At 39.2% G+C, this 19,085-nt stretch overlaps 1 protein-coding gene and 1 pseudogene across 2 annotated transcripts; one reads left to right on the top strand and one right to left on the bottom strand.

The window, feature by feature from the left end:
• Nucleotides 1-1,495: 1,495 nt before the first annotated feature.
• LOC137229691 (BAG family molecular chaperone regulator 2-like) lies at nt 1,496-2,233 on the top strand (annotated as a pseudogene).
• Nucleotides 2,234-10,124: 7,891 nt separating this feature from the next.
• LOC137229690 (tripartite motif-containing protein 64C-like) lies at nt 10,125-18,826 on the bottom strand. Of its 2 annotated transcripts, XM_067747652.1 has the most exons (8): nt 18,700-18,814; nt 17,594-17,657; nt 16,649-17,063; nt 15,397-15,492; nt 14,477-14,707; nt 13,707-13,729; nt 11,821-11,918; nt 10,125-10,763 (listed from the first exon to the last, which is right to left on the bottom strand). In XM_067747652.1, exons 2-8 carry the CDS (start codon nt 17,617-17,619, stop codon nt 10,270-10,272), a joined length of 1,383 nt encoding a protein of 460 aa, XP_067603753.1. In that variant the 5' UTR covers nt 17,620-17,657; nt 18,700-18,814; the 3' UTR covers nt 10,125-10,269. The 2 variants fall into 2 exon arrangements, with proteins under 2 accessions (XP_067603753.1, XP_067603754.1); XM_067747653.1 differs by lacking the exon at nt 17,594-17,657 and having other exon boundaries at nt 18,700-18,826.
• Between the last annotated feature and the right edge of the window lie 259 nt (nt 18,827-19,085).

Below are 19,085 nucleotides of genomic sequence, written 5' to 3'. Positions count from 1 at the left end.
TTCATAGAGATTGCATTGAATCTACAGATGGCTTTCTGTAGTATTGCCATTTAAACAGTATTAATTCTTCTAACCTATGAACACAGGAAACCTTTCCATTTATTTGTTACAATATATTCTTTTTTTTTTTTTTTTTGCGGTACGCGGGCCTCTCACTGTTGTGGCCTCTCCCGTTGCGGAGCACAGGCTCCGGACGCGCAGGCTCAGCGGCCATGGCCCACGGGCCCAGCCGCTCTGCGGCATGTGGGATCTTCCCGGACCGGGGCACGAACCCGTGTCCCCTGCATCGGCAGGCGGACTCGCAACCACTGGGCCACCAGGGAAGCCCTATTTGTTACAATATATTCTTAATAATGGTCTGAGGAAACTGACCCCATGCTCTATGACTCAGATTGTATACAAATACCTGGCAATGTCCTCTATATTGGGTATATTCTCAGGCTCATTTTTGTATGATCTCTACCTCTGGCCCAACTTTAATATGTTAGAGGTTCTCAAGAGGAGGCTAGAGACAATGATACCACTCACAGTTTTTAAACCTCCAGATGTCTGCTTCCTTCTATACGTTGGATCTCTTAGGTTTCCAACATATTGACTTCACATTAGAATCACTTGGGAGTTTTCAACATGCCAATGATTGGAGCACAATCCCAGAGATTCTAATTTAATTGGTTTGATGCTACGTATTAGTGCACTTAAGAGCTACCCAGGTGAATATGCAGCTAGAGCTGCAAACCACTAGTCTATAATCTTATTTAAAGTTTGATCAAAGATCAGCAGCATCAGTATCACCTGAGAGCAGTTTAGGCTTTATTTTAGATATACTTAATCAGCATTTGCATTTTGACAAGACACGCAGGTGACCTAAATGTACTTTAATTTAGAGACGCACTGGTCTAGAAAATAAGTTGATATCTTGAGAACAAGTCCTTCAACATGTGTTTTTCAAGATTAATTGGAATATTTTCAACACTTTGAATTTTTATATATCTTTTAGAATCAAGTTCCATTTTCACAGGAAGAAAAAAATCCTGGGTTTTTGGTTTTAATTTTATTCAGAATTATCTGACACGCATTATTTAACAAATTAAACTGTATATTAAAACATATTACGCCTAATGTAGCTTCATAGAACAAATATCTACATCTGCTTTTAAGAAAGGGGAAAAGGCCTGAAGTTGCATCATATTTATGAAACTGGGGGAGGCGGTGTTCCCGGGCAGAGTGAGCCCAGGCGCCACGGGAGGCCTCCCATCCGCGCCCGCGCTGGGAAATCGCTGGGCTTCCTCTCGCCAGCCATCGCCCCTCTGAGACCATTCGAGCCCGTCCGAAGCCGTCCGAGCCCCTCGGAGCCCGTCCGAGCCCGGGGCCAGCGAGCGTCTCATGCACAGGCACCTGGTTCCCCGGCCCCGGCCCCGGCCCCGGCCCGGGGGCCGCGGGCGGCGCGTCAGAGGGAGGCGAGCGCCGCAAGGTGGCGGCGCCTCCTGCGGCCGAGATGGCTCAGGCGAGCATCAGCATCAAGGCCAACGAGGTCGCTTCTGCTGCTCCTCGTTCATGGGTTGACCTCTCCAGCCGCCTTCTGGAGAGCCTGGACCAGCTGGAGCGCAGGGTGGAAGCTTTGAGAGAAGCTGCTGCTGCAGTTGAGCAGGAGAAAGATTTCCTTCTGAGATGATGCACAGCATCCAGAACAGCCAGGGCACGCGCAGATCGGCGACGGGGAAAGAGAAGAATTAAATCTGACTGCAAAGCGTTTGATGGGACCGTTGAAGTTTCAATGGAAACAATTAGAAACCCCCAGCAGCAGGAGCCCCTCAAGCATGCCCCAGGATCATCAGCGAGGTGGTCAGCACGTTTCTGGATGATTTGGGAAACGCCGAGTCACCTAGCGTCGATGTACAGCGCATGCCCCTCAGAGGTGCCTCCTGGGCTGGGGGATCAGAAGTTTCAGTCCATAGTAATTGGCTGTGCTCCTGAAGATCAGAGGAAAATTAAGAGAAGACTAGAAACCATGCTTAGGTCTGAACACTAATTGAATCTGCTTTCAGCACTTGGTTGCAGTTTTGGAACCAGTTCCTTTAGAATGCGCTAGCAGCTTGATGATGGCCTTGTCAGAGTTTTCTAAGAGCCCTTATAAATAATGACGTATTAAGGATAAAATATTATTTTAAGTGCACATTCTAAAGGAACTGGTTCCAAAACTCTGCAACAAAATGCTGAAAGCAGATTCAATTAGTGTTCAGACCTAAGAGCCCTTATAAATAATGATGTAATAAGGATAAAATACTATTTTAAGTGATAACTAGTTCCGTATGTTAGGCATAACAACTAATTTGATACTGATAGTTGTTTCCGATGAGGAAAATGTTTCAGTGTCGTTAGTTTTGTGAAGAACAATTAAAGCTAGAAATATTTTGGTTACCTTTCTAGAAGTTTTTAGATTGAATTCTTGTCTTGTGCTAGGCTCTAGCACATCCACTGTTCTTGGATGAACACTTAGTGTGTGAAGGAAAATAAGTGCTCGTCTAAGGGAAAAGCCTCATGGTTCTTTTCTGGCCTGTGTCTGCGAAGACACCGGGGCACATGGGGCACTTGTTTGACTAGACATTCTGTACATAAAGCAGTCCACACATTGACCACACATCTGCTAACCAACCAGAGAGCTTAGAGGAATGGAAGGGAATTTTCTCTACATCTTCTCTTTCATTCAGCAGTTGTTTTTTTTGAGATCTGTATCAAATTATTTTGAACCTAAAGATATATGCATCTCATAATATGAATGTATTCCTTGATAATACATGAAAACATGACACAAAATGTGAGAGAATTCACCTCTAGTTTTATCACTGTGAACAACTATATATCCACTTCATCTTTTTTCAAATGCATCATCTTTAAATTTTTAATCATTACAGAAATACAATGTTGTAGCTTGCCTTCAAACAGAAAAAATTAAATGCTGTTGTAAAGTCTGCTCTTTTTTTTTCTTTCAATTTTTGGCCGCACAGTGTGGCATGTGGGCTCAGTAATAGAACCCATGGCCCCTACATTGGGAGTGCAGAGTCTTAACCACTGGACCGCCAGGGAAGTCTGCTTTTAATCCTCAACTTAAAAACCTCTTATTCTTAGTCCTAGCAGTTCTAATTTATTTGAATTATTTCAACAAATTAGTTGGATAAATTTACAATTTATATGTAAACTATGTTTACTGCATAAGAAATTTGTAGCTAGTATACAGACCCCCCAAACATGGCTTGCATATTAATTTGTTTATCAATACACCCAAAAGGATGTGCACAAAATTTCATTAATACTAGATAACATAGACGCCCCTACTATATAGACAGGACCTTATCAATCTTGTCCCCCAGTGTTTATGTGGGTAGCTTTCCTAAAACTGTACAAATATTACATGTTTAATCTTTCATAATATGATATTACAAAGAAATTGCTTTTATTCTTGTTCAGCTCGGTCATCTTCATATATGTTTAATCCTTACTAGTCACTTGTGTTGTTTAATTTTCTTCTTCTTTTGTTTTTTTTTTTAAATTTCCCTTGCTATATATAACATCTTCACTACTGGTTTCTAAGAACTCATTTATGAGTGAGAATGTTAACCATTTGTGATGCAATGCAAATCAAATACCATATTTTATTGCCATCAATTTACTATGGTGTTTTGTATTTTGGTTGTGTATTAAAGTATAATCATGTTGTGTTTTCTGTAGTGAGTTCTTAGAAAAGTCCATTATTGTTAAGCCAGGACAAAATGACTTACAGATGGCTCCTTAGGGGGGGAAACTTGAGGAACTAGAGAAGGTGTGTGAAAGAGAGATCATAAAACACTGCAGAACTGACCTTCAGGAACAGCTAGAGGTGGCTAGGCACAGTGGTAGAGATAGATCCAGGGAGATGAAGCTGTGCGTCTGCGAGTTTCTGGGGCAAAGGAGCAGAGAGGGCCTCTGAGGGTCGTGTTCTCCCAAGATGGGAGCACAAGGCTGCGCTCTTAATGTAGCTCTGGCATCAGGGCTCTTCTGGCAACTGTCTCTCTAAAGGCCACTTCATGAACAGTCATACCAAGTTCTATTATATTAGGAAAGGTATTTTCTTCCCTCTGGATTCTTCCTAAATATGAAGTGAAAAACGTGCTCTATTGATGGTATTTATATGCAATTAGTCTTCTTGGACTTTTATAAGGTGAAGGTAGGTCAAGGTAGCTTTCTTCACTTCATAAGTCTAGAGGACTCGGTTGTTTTCCTAAGGTGTTCAGTAATATGAACTCAACTTTTTGCCATCTCCTGGTTCTGCTTCTCTTCCCACTTCTTTTCTTGAGACATTCTCCTTCTTTGCTCCTGCTGCCTAAGTCTTGCTTCGTACGTATTTTACTCCCAGTACTTTTTTCTCATTATGAAGCCTGGTCCTGGAAGGGAGCTTTAGGTGGTTATGTCTGAGAGTTGTAGGGACTGGAGGGTACCAGCCCCTTCACATGTTATTGTGGATTCCTTGCATATTTCAGCCTGAACGCACTCACCCTACTCAGGTTCATCAGTTATTCTTTAAGGGACCTGCCAGCTTTCAATGAATCCCTACTGCTAACTTTTGGGGTTCTGAAATTTATCAGATATCCTGTCCTTTCCTTCTGTTTCCTCCTAAACAGATTCTGATACCCCATGAATCTTAGATATCCCTGATTTGTCTCCATCTGTCCAAATTTTGGGACTTCCAGACAGTTTTGTTGTAGAAAAGGTTCACGAATTTTGATATTGTATCCTAGTTTTTCTTCTGTTTTATTTAGAGTTTTGGAAATATTCCTAACGTACATTGCACTTCTTTTATATTGCCAGAATTCACAAGTGTAGTTTGGAGAAATGCACTGTATAAAAAAATGAAGAGTGCCTCCAACCTGGATCGCAGTGTTTTTAGTAGTTTCCATAAGTTGTATATAAGAGAGAACTAGGACAAAGGAATTGTGGAAGTAGTTCTCCAACGCATCATGCTCTCCTTCACTTTGAATTTTTGAACATGCTGTTTCCTCTATCTGAACATCACTTCCATTACCCCTTTTCCTACTTAATCTCTATTTATTCAAGGGCAAATTGTGGAATAATTTCCTTTCGGAAAATGTTTACATTTCAAAAAATGCACTTCTAGCAATTTCCATCGCACCATGGATCTCCTACTATTATTTTGTGTAAATATATCTACATAGCAACAGGACTATTTTAAAAATTTCTAGAATGATGCTTTGGGCCAGAGTTGGAACAACATTCTAGCAAGATTATAGGTCATCACGACATATATATATAGTAGAATAATTTCATTAAGTGTATTTAATTTTTTAACGTAATTTATTTTGCTATCTATTATGTATTAGTGGTTTCTTGTTGGAATTCAGTAAAAGATAAGTATGGTAGATGGATGAAATAAAGGAAGCTAAGTGCTATGATCTTAATGTCTGTGTCACCTCCAAATTCATATATTGAACCCTAATGCCCGATGTGATGGTATTAGGAGGTGAGCTCTTTGAGAGGTGTTTAAGTCGTGAGAGTGGAGCCCTCATGAATGGGATTAGTGCCTTATAAAAGAGGCTCCAGAGAGATCCTGAGTGTCTTCTGTCAAGTGAGGACACAAGAAGTCTGCCCCTGAAACAAAGCCATCAGCCAACCACCTTGGCACCCTGATCTGAGACTTCCAGCCTCCAGAATAGTGAGAAATAAATTTCTGTTGTTTGTCCAGTTTATGATATTTTTTTATAGCAGCTCCAATGGATTAACCTAACATTTTCTATGAATCTACTGTGAGCCAGTTATAGGCATTAAATTTAATCTTCACTTATACTTATTCTCATTTCATGAACATATACATGAGGAAACAGATAAGCAATCAGTTAATTATTTTAACCAATGTCATCTTATTGTAATAGCTAATTCACAATTTTAATCCATATTTACCCAATTCCAGTATTTGTACTTTTTTGACCAAATAATGCTTTCTATTACTGATTACACTTACTGGTCATTCTTCAATGTTAGAATGATATATTAAAGTTAAGAATTGTAACTTTTATCTCTGTATCCCCTGCAACAAGGCATGGCTTAGAAAACATTAGGTGCTGAATGAATTAGAAAATGCATGCGTTAAATTCACAAGAAGAGCCCCACTTGACTGGATATCTCACTATCTATTCTGGTTTATAAGCCTTACTAGCACTTGAGGGCAAAAATGACTTATGGGAAAATCTGCTGGAGGGCAAAAATGACTTATGGGAAAATCTGCTGATTTTCAGGTAAAAAGAATGAATTCTTAGACCTAATTTTGCAAATTTAAAGTCAAGGAAGGAAGCAAATAACACAAACTGCTAAAGGATTTTCCAAATAAATTCAACATGTTAGCCATCTAGATGGCATATAAAATTGATAAATCTCCAGTAACTTTAAGAGATTAAAAGCATATATTTACAGAGCATACCTGTGTATGAAATTGTATATGGTGGACTCTATGGGAAATAAATGTATTATTTTTTGAATACCAAATGCCTTGTGCACTACTTATCTGCCTGTTTTTTCCAATGAAAACTCAAAATCAGCTTTAATAAATATTTGTTTTAATAAAGTAAAACATAAAAATGTGTTTAAGAGTGTGCAATAGCCATCTATCTATCTATCTGTCTATCTATCCAACTATTTATCTAATTCAATGATCTTTATGTGTTAAAATAAAAATATTTTCATGTACCAATAGTGAAAACTATGGACTTGGGTGACAATGATGCGTCACTGTGGGTTCATCAGTTGTAAAAAATATATGCTGCATACAGAGAGACAACCTATACTAGATGTAAGAACATGATAATAAAGGGATCCCTGAAACCCAAGATCAGACAGGCAGATCTACAGTCCCCATAGCAGCATATTCCTCAGGAAACAGACTCTTTATCCCGTGATCCAGATCCACCTTGTATTGTTTCTGCACCTCCTCAGCCTGTTTCTTATAGTTCTCCTTCTGATTCTTCAGGATGCCTTGCCGGGATCTCCACCATACGATCCCTCAGGGGCATATCTTGCAACTCCTGACTTGACGGTGAATCCTGGTGGAACATCTGATAGGTGTCCTTGGAGGTTGTTCAGTCTCTCCATGGAATCTAATCCTCATGGTAAAATAGTTTTCTGGGGGAGACTTCACTTCTTGCACATTTTCCTGAAACTTCTTTTGGCCTTTGATTTAGATTCCTTAGGGGACATCCGATTTCTTGGAATATTGGACTAGTTCAGAGTGGTGTTCCCTGAACTGAGCCATTTTCTCCTCACACTCCTGTTTCTCCTTCTGGAAATCTTGAATATGTTTCAGCTTCATGTTCTCTGGGAACTCCTTGTCTTTCGCCTGGTACACAGTTTGGGGTGTTTTGAGGAGTACTAGGGATACATCTCTTTTAAAAAGTGGGGGTAAGTTGTTAGGGGCTTCTTGGGTAAATCAGAATGTTTCTTCTGTGTGTTGGGGGGTGGGTGTTTTGCTTTTGTGAGGATTTTTAACATGTTCCTTAACTACCAGGACTAATTCTTTTTTTTTTTTTTTTTTTTTTTTTTTTTTTTGCGGTACGCGGGCCTCTCACTGTTGTGACCTCTCCCGTTGCGGAGCACAGTCTCCGGACGCGCAGGCTCAGCGGCCATGGCTCACGGGCCCAGCCGCTCTGCGGCATGTGGGATCTTCCCGGACCAGGGCACGAACCCGTGTCCCCTGCATCGGCAGGCGGACTCTCAACCACTGCGCCACCAGGGAAGCCCCCAGGACTAATTCTTTTAAGGTGCAACAGTTTCTCAAGTTATAAAATGTTTCTAACCATTGGAGTTTACACATTTCTCCAGAAATATCTTTAAAAGCTACTTTTTCCCAGTCCATCAGTGACTGAATTGTTTTGAATGCATGGCTGTGATTGAACAGGGGATTATTCTCCATTTCTTCCAGGAACTTCACAATGTCATCTTTGAACCAATGGTGTTGGCCATTGGGCAACACCATTTCTAGGATTTGGGGCTGCTTACAAGGTCCCAGTTCTGCAAGCACCACCACAAGAGCTCCAACTTCCTCACACTCAAGACTCAGCTGGTGAATTATTTCTTGAGGTTCTGTAGTGTGAGTGATGCCATGTTTCTGCAGAGAAAGGGAAGGAAAGGAACTTTCCTTCTATGCCATGAATGAGATAATCACACCTCATCTGTTATAAGTCAATTCTATAACTTAATTGACTCTTAAAAATAAAATGAAAACCTTCCCAAATTCTAATTTGAAATTTATGTTTTGTTTTCAGATGCATCATCTGTACTCTTTAAAATTCCCCTTGCCTCTCCAGCCTTCATTCCACCCAATTTTACAGGGCTTACCATAAATGGAACTTAACAAAAAAATGAGTCATTCAATCAAGAGGCTTAGAATAAGAGATATAATCAAAGAAAATGGAGGAAAAAGATCAAAATGAAAAGAGAAATGGCTAAAAGGAAAGGACTTTCACTCCATAGTGCACTGAATACTTCCTTTGAATTGTAGGACTGAAGATATAGTGAAGGATCTGGAGATAAAAATGAGACAAACCAAGAAGCTCCTTCTTGTACTCTGTAAAAAGAAAACAAAATACATCCAGCTCTTGAGTTTTTGTGAATTGGATATTATAGATTGAACTTGAACAAATTATCATTTAATATATTCTTGTGGAGATGTGCCTGAAAATGAATGCTTTCTAGTGAACCATACTGTTTCTGCTTTCAAATGACCAGGGTATAATGAACATTATAGAACAATTACAATATTTTTTAGGTATCATATTATATTACAGAATTCTGTATTTCTGTCTTCTGAATTATTCTTCAAATTTAAATTGGTTTTGGCCTTCCCACTGCTAAGGAAATTATACCACCTTATGCTTAGTAGTATTTTATATGTCAGTTTAAATTCTGACAGTCACCATCATGTGAAGTCCCATTTTCTGTTTCCATATCACTTTATGTAGGGTCTTCATCTTCCAGTAGATTGTACTGATCGTCTTAGGGAAATCTCAAAATCAACACTATAAAACAAAATTATGCAGTAGTTATTTTAAACCTCAAACTAATGGAATTTTCTTAGGCTGTAAAGCTGCAGATCAATTACCTCTCTTTTGTTGACATTATCAGTTAGCATTTTATGTCTATTATGTTAGCTACATTTTGGAAAACTTTATCAATCCTGGAATAATATTTGTTTATATTAATTCTTTCATTCATGTATTTGTTCATTGATTCATCCTATACTTCTGTGTATTATGTTATAAGTCTGCATTGGATAGTAGGAATATAGTAGTAAATAATATACTGTCGCTACTGTCTCAGAATTGTCTGTCAAGTAGTAAAAGTGCGAATTTGAGGAAGGTTTGTTGAACATTATGATGAGACGGTATATGCTCAGAGAGTGTGTAATGAGAGGAACTACACTGGTCTGTGTAGTCACGAAAAACTTCCTGGGAAAAATGTTGTTGAGCTGAGATGTGCTTAATGACTAGGATTTAGAGAAATGATAAAGTCTGTCAAACACTTGGTTCTTACCAACTAGGTCAGCTTTGAAGAGAAAACTAAGCACCATTCCTTTTGTTTACTAACCTGATATATATATTACCTCATGCTTTCACCCCAATCTGGTTCAGATACGCAAGTAAAGCACACTGCTTACAATGTAGATGAATCTTGAAAGCATTAAGTGAAAGTAAACAGATATCAAAAGCCACACATTGTGTGATCCAATTTATTTGAAACCATGTAATAGAAAAATCCATGAAGAATAAAACTGGATTAGGGGGTGACTTGGGAGGGGGAGGGGGAATGGGGAGTAAATGTTAATGGTCATTGGTTTATTTTGGGGGTGATGGATATGTCCTAGAATTAGATAGTTATGGTTTCACTTTTTGAATATTACTAAAAGCCACTGAATTATATAGTTTAAATGGGGTGACCTTTATGGTATGTAACTTTTATTTTAATAAAACTATTATTTATGACAGAAGAAAAGCAACTGATTATACTCTATGAAATATTCCATAATAAATTTTTATTACAAGAAAATTTAATTAACAAATTTATACATTCAACATGGTTATGCCATTTTATAAACATATAGTCGTATGTTCCATTAAATTACAATGTGCTCAGAGATAGTCAGATATCATCCTTTGGCCTCAAGTGAGGTTTAGGAAAGCAATTTGTTCAGGCAAGAATTTCATCAATTAAATGGTCATGGAACTTGACTATTCATGGAGACCTAAGGCAAAGGAAAGGCGTCAGCGGGGAGGAGAAGGAGAAAGGAAGGAAACTATATATGAGGGAACCTCTGCAAACATCATAGAAGCTCACAGTTCCATTGTCATAATCCAGAAACACTCCAATCCTACCCAAAGGCCTTTGCACATACTGAATTAAGGGTGGGGAGTTTGTGGACAAAGTATAATGATTGTTCACCTTCATAGAAAATAGCAAAAATGCTTCTTCAGAATCAATAATGATATCAGTATCACTCGTCAAGATATTTTTACAGACTCCCAGAATCCAGTTCGAGGAGTGTGTCACATCCACCTCCCAGTAATGCCTCCCAGAGGTGAAGGCCACAGCTCCCCAGGCCACAAATCTTTCCACAATCTGGGGCTGTCTGGACACGTCGTGATGGTCACCTCCAAACATCACACTTGTACCATCCTCAGAAAGGCTCATATTGTGAATGGTCATTTTCTGACTCAGAACATTATCCACTGCAGAAAGAGCAAAAATGTGGTCAGCAAATGAGATTTCCACAGCCTGAGAGGCAGAGGCTCTCTACCCAATGAGTCTTTTCATTTTCCCTCCTCCAAGGAAATACAAAGCAAAGACAGCAAAGGGAGTTCAGACTAGCTCTTCTATGAAGAGTAAGAGTCATTACTATCTCACCAGCACACAGAAAGACTTCAAATCATACAGAAAAAGAAAAAAAAAAGGGAGATATGAACTCTGTGAAGTCTGATTTAATGTCAACGTCTTGACAGTTTATTTCAGGACTCACCAAAAACATTTTCTTTTTCTTTCATTTAGAAAACTATTCTTGTGTCCTTTGTCTTTAATATGATCTAGCACGTAGATAGCACTTGCTATCATGTGGGTATTTATTGGGCTATGGTCTCTACTTACTACATTTTCAAAGGTCAAAATTTTGATAGAAATCCATCAATGAATAGTTTGGAAGCTTCTAAAAGGATGTTCTGGAAGCTTCTAAAAGGATGTTCTGGCTAACCATGTTCAAATATCCCTTGCCTTTCAGTTGTTCTGAAATTGATCTAATAGCATTACAATTATCCTGCCTAAGCTAATTTTAGTCTTTTCTGTCAATTCTTGCTGATTTTAGAAATAATAAATCTTTTTGTACAATGCATAATAAATGAGCTGGTAATACAGAACAAATTAAAAACCAGCAATGCCATATTTAACTTTATAAGAGTGAAATAAACTGAATAAACACAATATTGATGGTTACTCACAAAAGTAAATATTGTCTCTCTTTATAACCACATGAGCAAGCTGGTTGCTCTCCTCTTGCTCTGCCTATGTCATATGTAACTGAATATATATCTCTAGCTTTGCATTTTCGGTAAACTATAGGTTGCAAAGTTCAGCCTTGATCTTTGTAATACGACTATACAAGCAGGAAAAATGTAACAACTTTGGGAAGTTATGTACTACCTTCATGTCAGAAAAAATAAAATAACAATAAAAGAAGGCTCCTTCCCAAGAAGTTCTAATGAAATGTAGTCCTGCTCACTGAAGGTTGACTCTTACCTCTGAAGCTGTTCAGCATGTCTAGGATTCCAGTGACAGGCCAGGAAGTGAGCTCTGGGTTCACTGGCTGAGGCTTTTGCATCTGTATCAAATCAGTCCTGTAACAAATGACATCAGTTGCATTTCAAGGTCAAAGGCTAATCACAGGACCATTACAAAAAAGCAGTTTTTAATCCAGGATATTTTGTCAGAATTCTCCTATTTTTGGTTAATTGGATATACATTATATTCTACACACTTGGGAATATAAAAAGTTACCATACTTTTTTCTAAATATAAATTACATCAAATTTCAACTCCCCTATTCTTCTCAGACTTTACTCCAGTTTTCAACTTATTGAACTTCATTCACTTCCTCTATTCCAACTCAGGTGATGCAAAGATCCTGGGCATTTTACAGAGAGCAAAAAATTCAGGCAAAGCCTTTGGGACTGCAGTCAGCAAGTAGTCATCAAGGATACGTTCAGTGTCTAAAAGGAAGAGTTCGCTGAGCCCGACGTGTTTGCTCTTATCAGCCCATTAAGGGAATCCAATTCCAGCCTGGCTGCCTTGGTCCTGAAGGTCTAACTTTCCAGTGGGCACCAGGAAGCCATTAGCTCTGAGGTCCTACCTACAAGGGGGCTTGCTGTAATGGAACAGGCTGATTCAGTGCTACTCCTAGGAACAAAATCACAGCCCCTCTTCCTATTAGGGAATTTGCCCCTTTCCTGCCATTTTCACCTTCCAACTCATTAGTGTAGGTGCTTCCTCTGTGATATCTCAGAAAAATCCCTTCCCTAAGTTTTACTGTGGTGAGTCTGGAGAGGATGGGGTGAGTGGGTGGAACAAAGCCCAGAATGTCAGAAAGTTTTCAGGTATATTTGAATTCAGCCAAATGAAAAGGAAACTTCTCAGACCAAGGATCAGAAGGCCTCTAGAATCCTTTTGAAATAAAACAGAAAATAGCCAAAAAGACGATGTTAATAGATCAAAAGATGTACTGTTCGTCATCCATGTGCAAGGGTTCTGCATGTATGGATTCAACCACGGATTGAATCTGTAATTTCTGTTTTATTTTATTTATTTATTTAGTTAGTTAGTTAGTTTACACTAGGTCCTTGTTTGTTATCTATTTTTTTGTTAAATTTATTTTACTTATAGAATAATACATAGATAAATTCTTTTCAAAAAGTTTGAACATTATAGGTAAAGCTAAAGTCTCCCTTGATCACCATTTTTTTTTTTTTTTTTTGCGGTACGCGGGCCTCTCACTGTTGGGGCCTCTCCCGTCGCAGAGCACAGGCTCCGGACGCGCAGGCTCACGGGCAAAGCCGCTCCGCGGCATGTGGGATCTTCCCGGACCGGGGCACGAACCCGTGTCCCCTGAATCGGCAGGCGGACTGTAAACCACTGCGCCACCAGGGAAGCCCTGACCACCATTTTTAATCCTGATCTTCTTCCCTATGGTTTGAGATAACCACTGTGTGTTATTTATTTTAAATATAGCAGTGTGTACATGTCAATCCCAAATTCTAAATCCATCCCTCCCCTACATTCTTCCTCCCTGGTTCTAAATGGAAAATATTCAGAAAAAAAAAAAATTCCTGGAAGTTCCAAAAAGTGAAACTTGAAAATGCCACATACGTGGGAACTATTTACATAGCATTTAATTTACATTTTATTAGGTGTTATAAGTAGTCTAGTAATGACTAAAGTGTATGGGAGCATGCTTATAAGTTATCTGCAAATACTATGGCATTTTCTATAAGGGATAGTGCATCCCGGGATTTAGATTTTGGGGATGGCCTGAAAACAATTCCCCGTGGCACCAAGGAATGACTATCCAACCACTTCATCAAAAAGACAACAACTTTTCCAGAAATCAAAAGTCATTAGCGTACACTCACATTTCCAATACATTTCCCGAGGCCTGCAATGAAAAAAAAAAATCACGTTAATCATGAGAGTTCTGTCCTTTTGCATCTTCTTTACTATTCTTGTTTGTTCAATAAGGTATTGTTTTTCTCATTCTCCTCTAAGGAACAATCAGAGGCTATCTTAATAACAGAACTTAAACTAAAACATGATGAGCTTCCTCAGGGCACATTAAGGAAGGAAGGAAGGAGGCCAGCAAGAGTCTGTGTAATGATGCAACAACATCAGGTTTCCAATGTCAGTCATTTCTCAGTCCTATTCCCAAGGAGAGATCTCACCATTTATGATGACAATTAAAGCAAAACAAGGAACCATATAAAACGAATTATAGAGTACATTGAAATTGACTACCAGTTCTAAAAATTTTACCTAGACAATGGGCAAAACCTCAATGTCTTCAGTAAGTGTGGGATAATAGAGTGACAACGTATTGAGAATTACTCCAAGAAAATTAACTTTCCCCTGGTCACAGAATTTTGCTGATTTTCGATAATCTGTCCGGATAGTACTCCTGATCACACTGAAAAAATTTTGTCCTATGTTAGCTAGTGAAAGGATTAAAAAAAACCTCCCAAAGATTACCAGGCTATGAGAAATAAGGGATTGGACAAGTAAGTTAATGGGAGTCAAGGAGCATCATCCCTTAGCTGAGATAAGAGTATATGCAGGTAACATTTCAATGTCATGGCAACAGTGCCCAGAATAGTACCTCTGTCTCTGAGGATGGAACCTCCCTTCTCACCTGGAGCAGCTCCAAGTCAGGCTTGTGGCACATCTCAGTCAGCTCTCTGTACATTTCTTTCAGACTTTCTTTCTGTTGAGTCATTCTGAATTCACTCTCCCTGAGTTGCTGGAGAGTCTCCTTCGCTTCTTCCTCCAGCGCCTCCAGATGGAGTTGCTCCTGCTTCTGGAGAAACAGGTGGATCATCTGATACTGAACTTTGATCATCACCTTCCTTATGGCCGCATAGTTCTGCAGAGATAGTGGATTCAAAGAATCACTCATCCTCATTCTCAACAGAAAACGTCAAACATTATTTCCTTACTGTCATCGGGAAAGCTCTTGACAAACTTTCTGCCTCACACCTCAAAGGGTCCTTCCTGTCCATCATTTCTATAAGTTTCTCGCCTTTTTTCCTGTTTAAATCAAGCCATCTGAGGGGGTTCCAGTTTTTCTCCCTAGGAGGATTCTTCAGGGTTCTTACTCCATCAATTATTTCCTCTCTTACCCAAATCTTGTTTTTTCTTGTTCCTTTCCCTGATTTTTCTAAATATTCTTTTATTAGGTAAACCCCATACTGTGCATCTTTAAAAATATGCACTAATTCTCCTCTAGGTACTGCTGTATTCCTCTCCTCACCTTCACAGACACACTTAGCACAATGTTGTCTTATACTCCATGTCTGAGAAGGTTTATTCAAATCTTCAAAATGTGGCCTAGGAATACGTTTCATGCCTTGGTTTTCCCATATACTAGCACTCTTTGAACTAGTTTGTATTGGTCTGTTATAATTGTGATTACTGATGATAGGTCATTTGAAACCACTACTCTTTCCAAGGAAAAGACCACTATCCTTTACCTGGTAATTTGAATTTTGCTAAAAGTCTAAGCCAGGATTATATCTGTCTCCATGCAAACAAATAGAATATTTTAATTCTTACCTCTAACAACTGAGTTTTGTTAGCTTCTTGATTCAGACTGTTTTGCATTTCTTGTGTCATTTTCCTTAAAGAGTCCATTCTCTTCAGAAGTTTCTCCTGCAAAATAACCATGAGCTTTAGCGACACAGATGATACCATAAATTCCATCCCCTTATGTATGAGCAAAGGCAGTCATTTAGAGCAGGTGTCCCCAACCCACCGGGCCGAAGACCGCTACCAGTCCACAGCCTGTTAGGAACGGGGCCGCACAGCAGGAGGTGAGAGGGGGGCGAGCAAGTGAAGCTTCATCTGCCACTCCTTATGGCTCCCCATGGCTCCCCATGGTTCGCATTACCACCGGAACCATCCCCCCAACCTCTCCCTGCCCCCATTCATGGAAAAATTGTCTTCCACGAAACTGGTCGCTGGTGCCAAAAAGGATGGGGACCACTGGTTTAGAAAATAGAAATCTTGAGTTTGAATGATGTGGTCAGATTTTTCCACATTAATCTAATTTGATTCTAATATGTTGAATATCAAAGTGACAGAAACATATAATGAAGAATTGGGGTGGGGGGACTTCCCTTGTGGCGCAGTAGTTAAGAATCTGCCTGCCAATGTAGGGGACACAGGTTTGAGCTCTGGTCCTGGAAGATCCCAAATGCTGCAGAGCAACTAAGCCTGTGTGCTCTAGTGAGCCTATGCTCTAGACCCCATGAGCCACAACTACTGAGCTCGCGTGCCACAAGTACTGAAGCCTGAGTGCCTAGAGCCCATGCTCCACAACAAGAAAAGCTACTGCAATGAGAAGCCTGTGCACCACAGCAAAGAGTAGCCCCCGCTCACTACAACTAGAGAAAGCCCACACGCAGCACAAAGACCCAATGCATCCAAAAATAAATCAATTAATTAAAAATTTAAAAAAGAAAGAAAGAATTGGGGAAACTTTATAGATAATGGAATCTCTCATTTCCATGAGAGAAATGAAATTTCTCATTTCCTAAGAAATTGAGACTCAGATTTTTATATAACTTGACTAAGAATGCGTCAAGCTCACATCAGAAGCCAGTGTGCCTTGTGCTACCACACGCCCCAGGATACAGCAGTTCCACATGTTTGGACAATTGGGCAACAACATTAAAATGATACACGACCTACACTGAAAAATCTCCACCTCGACCATCTCCATCCCCATCAACTTCATTATTATCCTCATCTTTCTCTCTGATTTAGGAGCCTGTAGGTTCCTAACTGCTTTAGAAGCATCACCTACCCGGTATTCCTCAGCAGCCCATTGTATTGGACTGTGGCTGTGAGCTGCATGCTCTGGGGACTCAGAGCAGGGGCCACAGAGCAGGGTCTTGTCAACCTCACAGAAGAGTCCTTTGGCTTCTTTGTGTGTCAAGCAGATCTGCGCCTCCAAGCTGTTGGTTTGTTTAGCTGTGTCCTGTCTGGCGAGGGAAGCCAGCCTCTTGAGTACAATATTGGTTTGGAAATCTGGCTTCTCTGATAGTCCCCTGCACTCAGGGCAGCTCTTTGGAGTCTGGTCTTCCTCCCAGCAGAGGTACAGGCAGGGACGGCAAAAGCTGTGCCCACAGTCTATGGTGACGGGGTCTATGAAGTAGTTCATACAGATGGAGCAGGTTAGTTCATTCTGGAAGGCTTGCAATGTGTCTGAATCCATGTTTCTGAAAATTCAAGACAGAATTAGAGAGGATAAGAGAGAAAGTCTTTCTTCTGCCCTGATAAGGGAAAGTAAAGCCTTTGGACAAAGTCCTGTCTGTTTGAACTCTATCTAATTTACCTATATGCTTACCCTCAGTACAAACCTAGAAATGGTGAATACAGACAGGTTCATGCTGATACAAATGATAAAATTAGATAAGAGAGTCCCTAGCAACTTTTTTGTTTAAAATAAACCATGTTCTCAGTCATACCTAAATTACATGGATGTGCTTAAAGCTTAGACCAGCGGGTAAATGGTGACTCCAGAGTTACTTTTATTAGCTGATTGGTACAGAAGCACATATATAATCTCAATCTGTCTGTCTCTCTCTCTCTCCATGACTCCATGACTGGAACCCATACTTGCACACACTTTGTCTCTATGCTAATGTTCTCTATGTCTCCTGTCTCTGAACTGACAGATGTGCTTTTCTAAAGACAAATAAAATTGTTTAGAATAATTTAAACTTAATATAATCAATGTTGGCTTTACCTTTGGCATCTTAAAACTATAAACATTTCAGTGTTTGCTTCCAACTTAAATAGCAAAACTCCTCCTTTCAAGACAAAAAAGGAAAAAATTATGTTATTTCTAGTTCAGCAACACAATTTTTCCTGGAGTCAGTTCAGATCATCAGAGCACTTCACATTTTTAACTAGTGAATGTTCAAGCTACAACAGTAATGAGTAAAAATTAATCAGTTGTTTTTTAAAACCAAAGAAAAAATTTGAATATACATGAGGATTTTCTCTCTACACTAGAAATTCCAAAGATATAGTTAATGGAAGCAACATCATATTCTCTTTGTTTCTGATATTTCCCTATTTGACCAATGCCACTTCTTGGGAGTCCCTATCAGTTCATTGGATCTATCCTGAACACTTTTCAAATCTACACTGCAAACTGAAGGCTTTAAAAATACAGCGCCTTTATTCTGGCATGGACATATATACACTACCAAATGCAAAACTGATAGCTAGTGGGAAGCAGCCGCATGGCACAGGTTTATCAGCTCGGTGCTTTGTGACCACATAGAGGGGTGGGATAGGAAGGGTGGGAGGGAGACGCAAGAGGGAGGAGATATGGGGATATATGTATGTATATAGCTGACTCACTTTGTTATACAGCAGAAACTAACACACCATTGTAAAGCAATTATACTCCAATAAAGATATTTAAATAAAAATATATATATAGTGCATATGAACTTTACAAGAAGATATTCTAATTCATTCAACACATTTAACTCTTATGTTCATCTGTATAAAGGCTATGAAATGTATACATTATGTTGAACATTTTAGGTGTTCTATGCGTTTCATAAATACATATGTCTGTAGAAATCTCATTTAAGACCTAAAAACATCTAATAACATGTAAGGTAATGGAATAAAAATGATTACATATGTTAATATTACAAATATCAATATATTACAATTGCTCTAGTTACAGATATTTTAAATATTAAGGTCATTTAAAAAAACTAAGACAACTACTTGTTTGCTTGGACAAAACCCAAGCAGGCTAATAAGTAAATGGAAAGGATTTGGATGAGAGAAAATAGGCATGAAGATATTTACAATCAATTCCTTACTTACCAGAGTCCACTGTGAGTGGTCTTACTTCTGGAAGGCTGCACGTCCTGGAAATCTGTGGATATCAGGGTCAACAAGAACTGTCCAACACCTGGTAGCTGCACTTTCCCTCAGTCCCCCTGAGAGAAGCAGTCACCCCTGGACAAAGTTGCCTTTTAAAGGGTTAGACTCTCCTGAGGCCACACCTACTTCTTGAGATTGGATAATAGCTTCAAAGGGAAGTGGAAAATACTGATGTTTACTCAGAAAGGTGTGAAAATGGTTGATTGGGTTTTCGGTATATAGAAAACCCAATCTTAGGGGGTTGAGAGCCTAAAAGAATATAGACTTCTTTTGGGGTAAATATAAAAAAAAAATTGGTGAAAACTTTTAAACAAAATACTTTATAT

This window comes from Pseudorca crassidens, chromosome 9, assembly GCF_039906515.1.
Source record: "Pseudorca crassidens isolate mPseCra1 chromosome 9, mPseCra1.hap1, whole genome shotgun sequence".
In the NCBI taxonomy this organism is placed as follows: domain Eukaryota; kingdom Metazoa; phylum Chordata; class Mammalia; order Artiodactyla; family Delphinidae; genus Pseudorca; species Pseudorca crassidens.
Note: the sequence above shows the minus strand (reverse complement) of the source record. Positions and strands in the feature narration are given on the sequence as shown.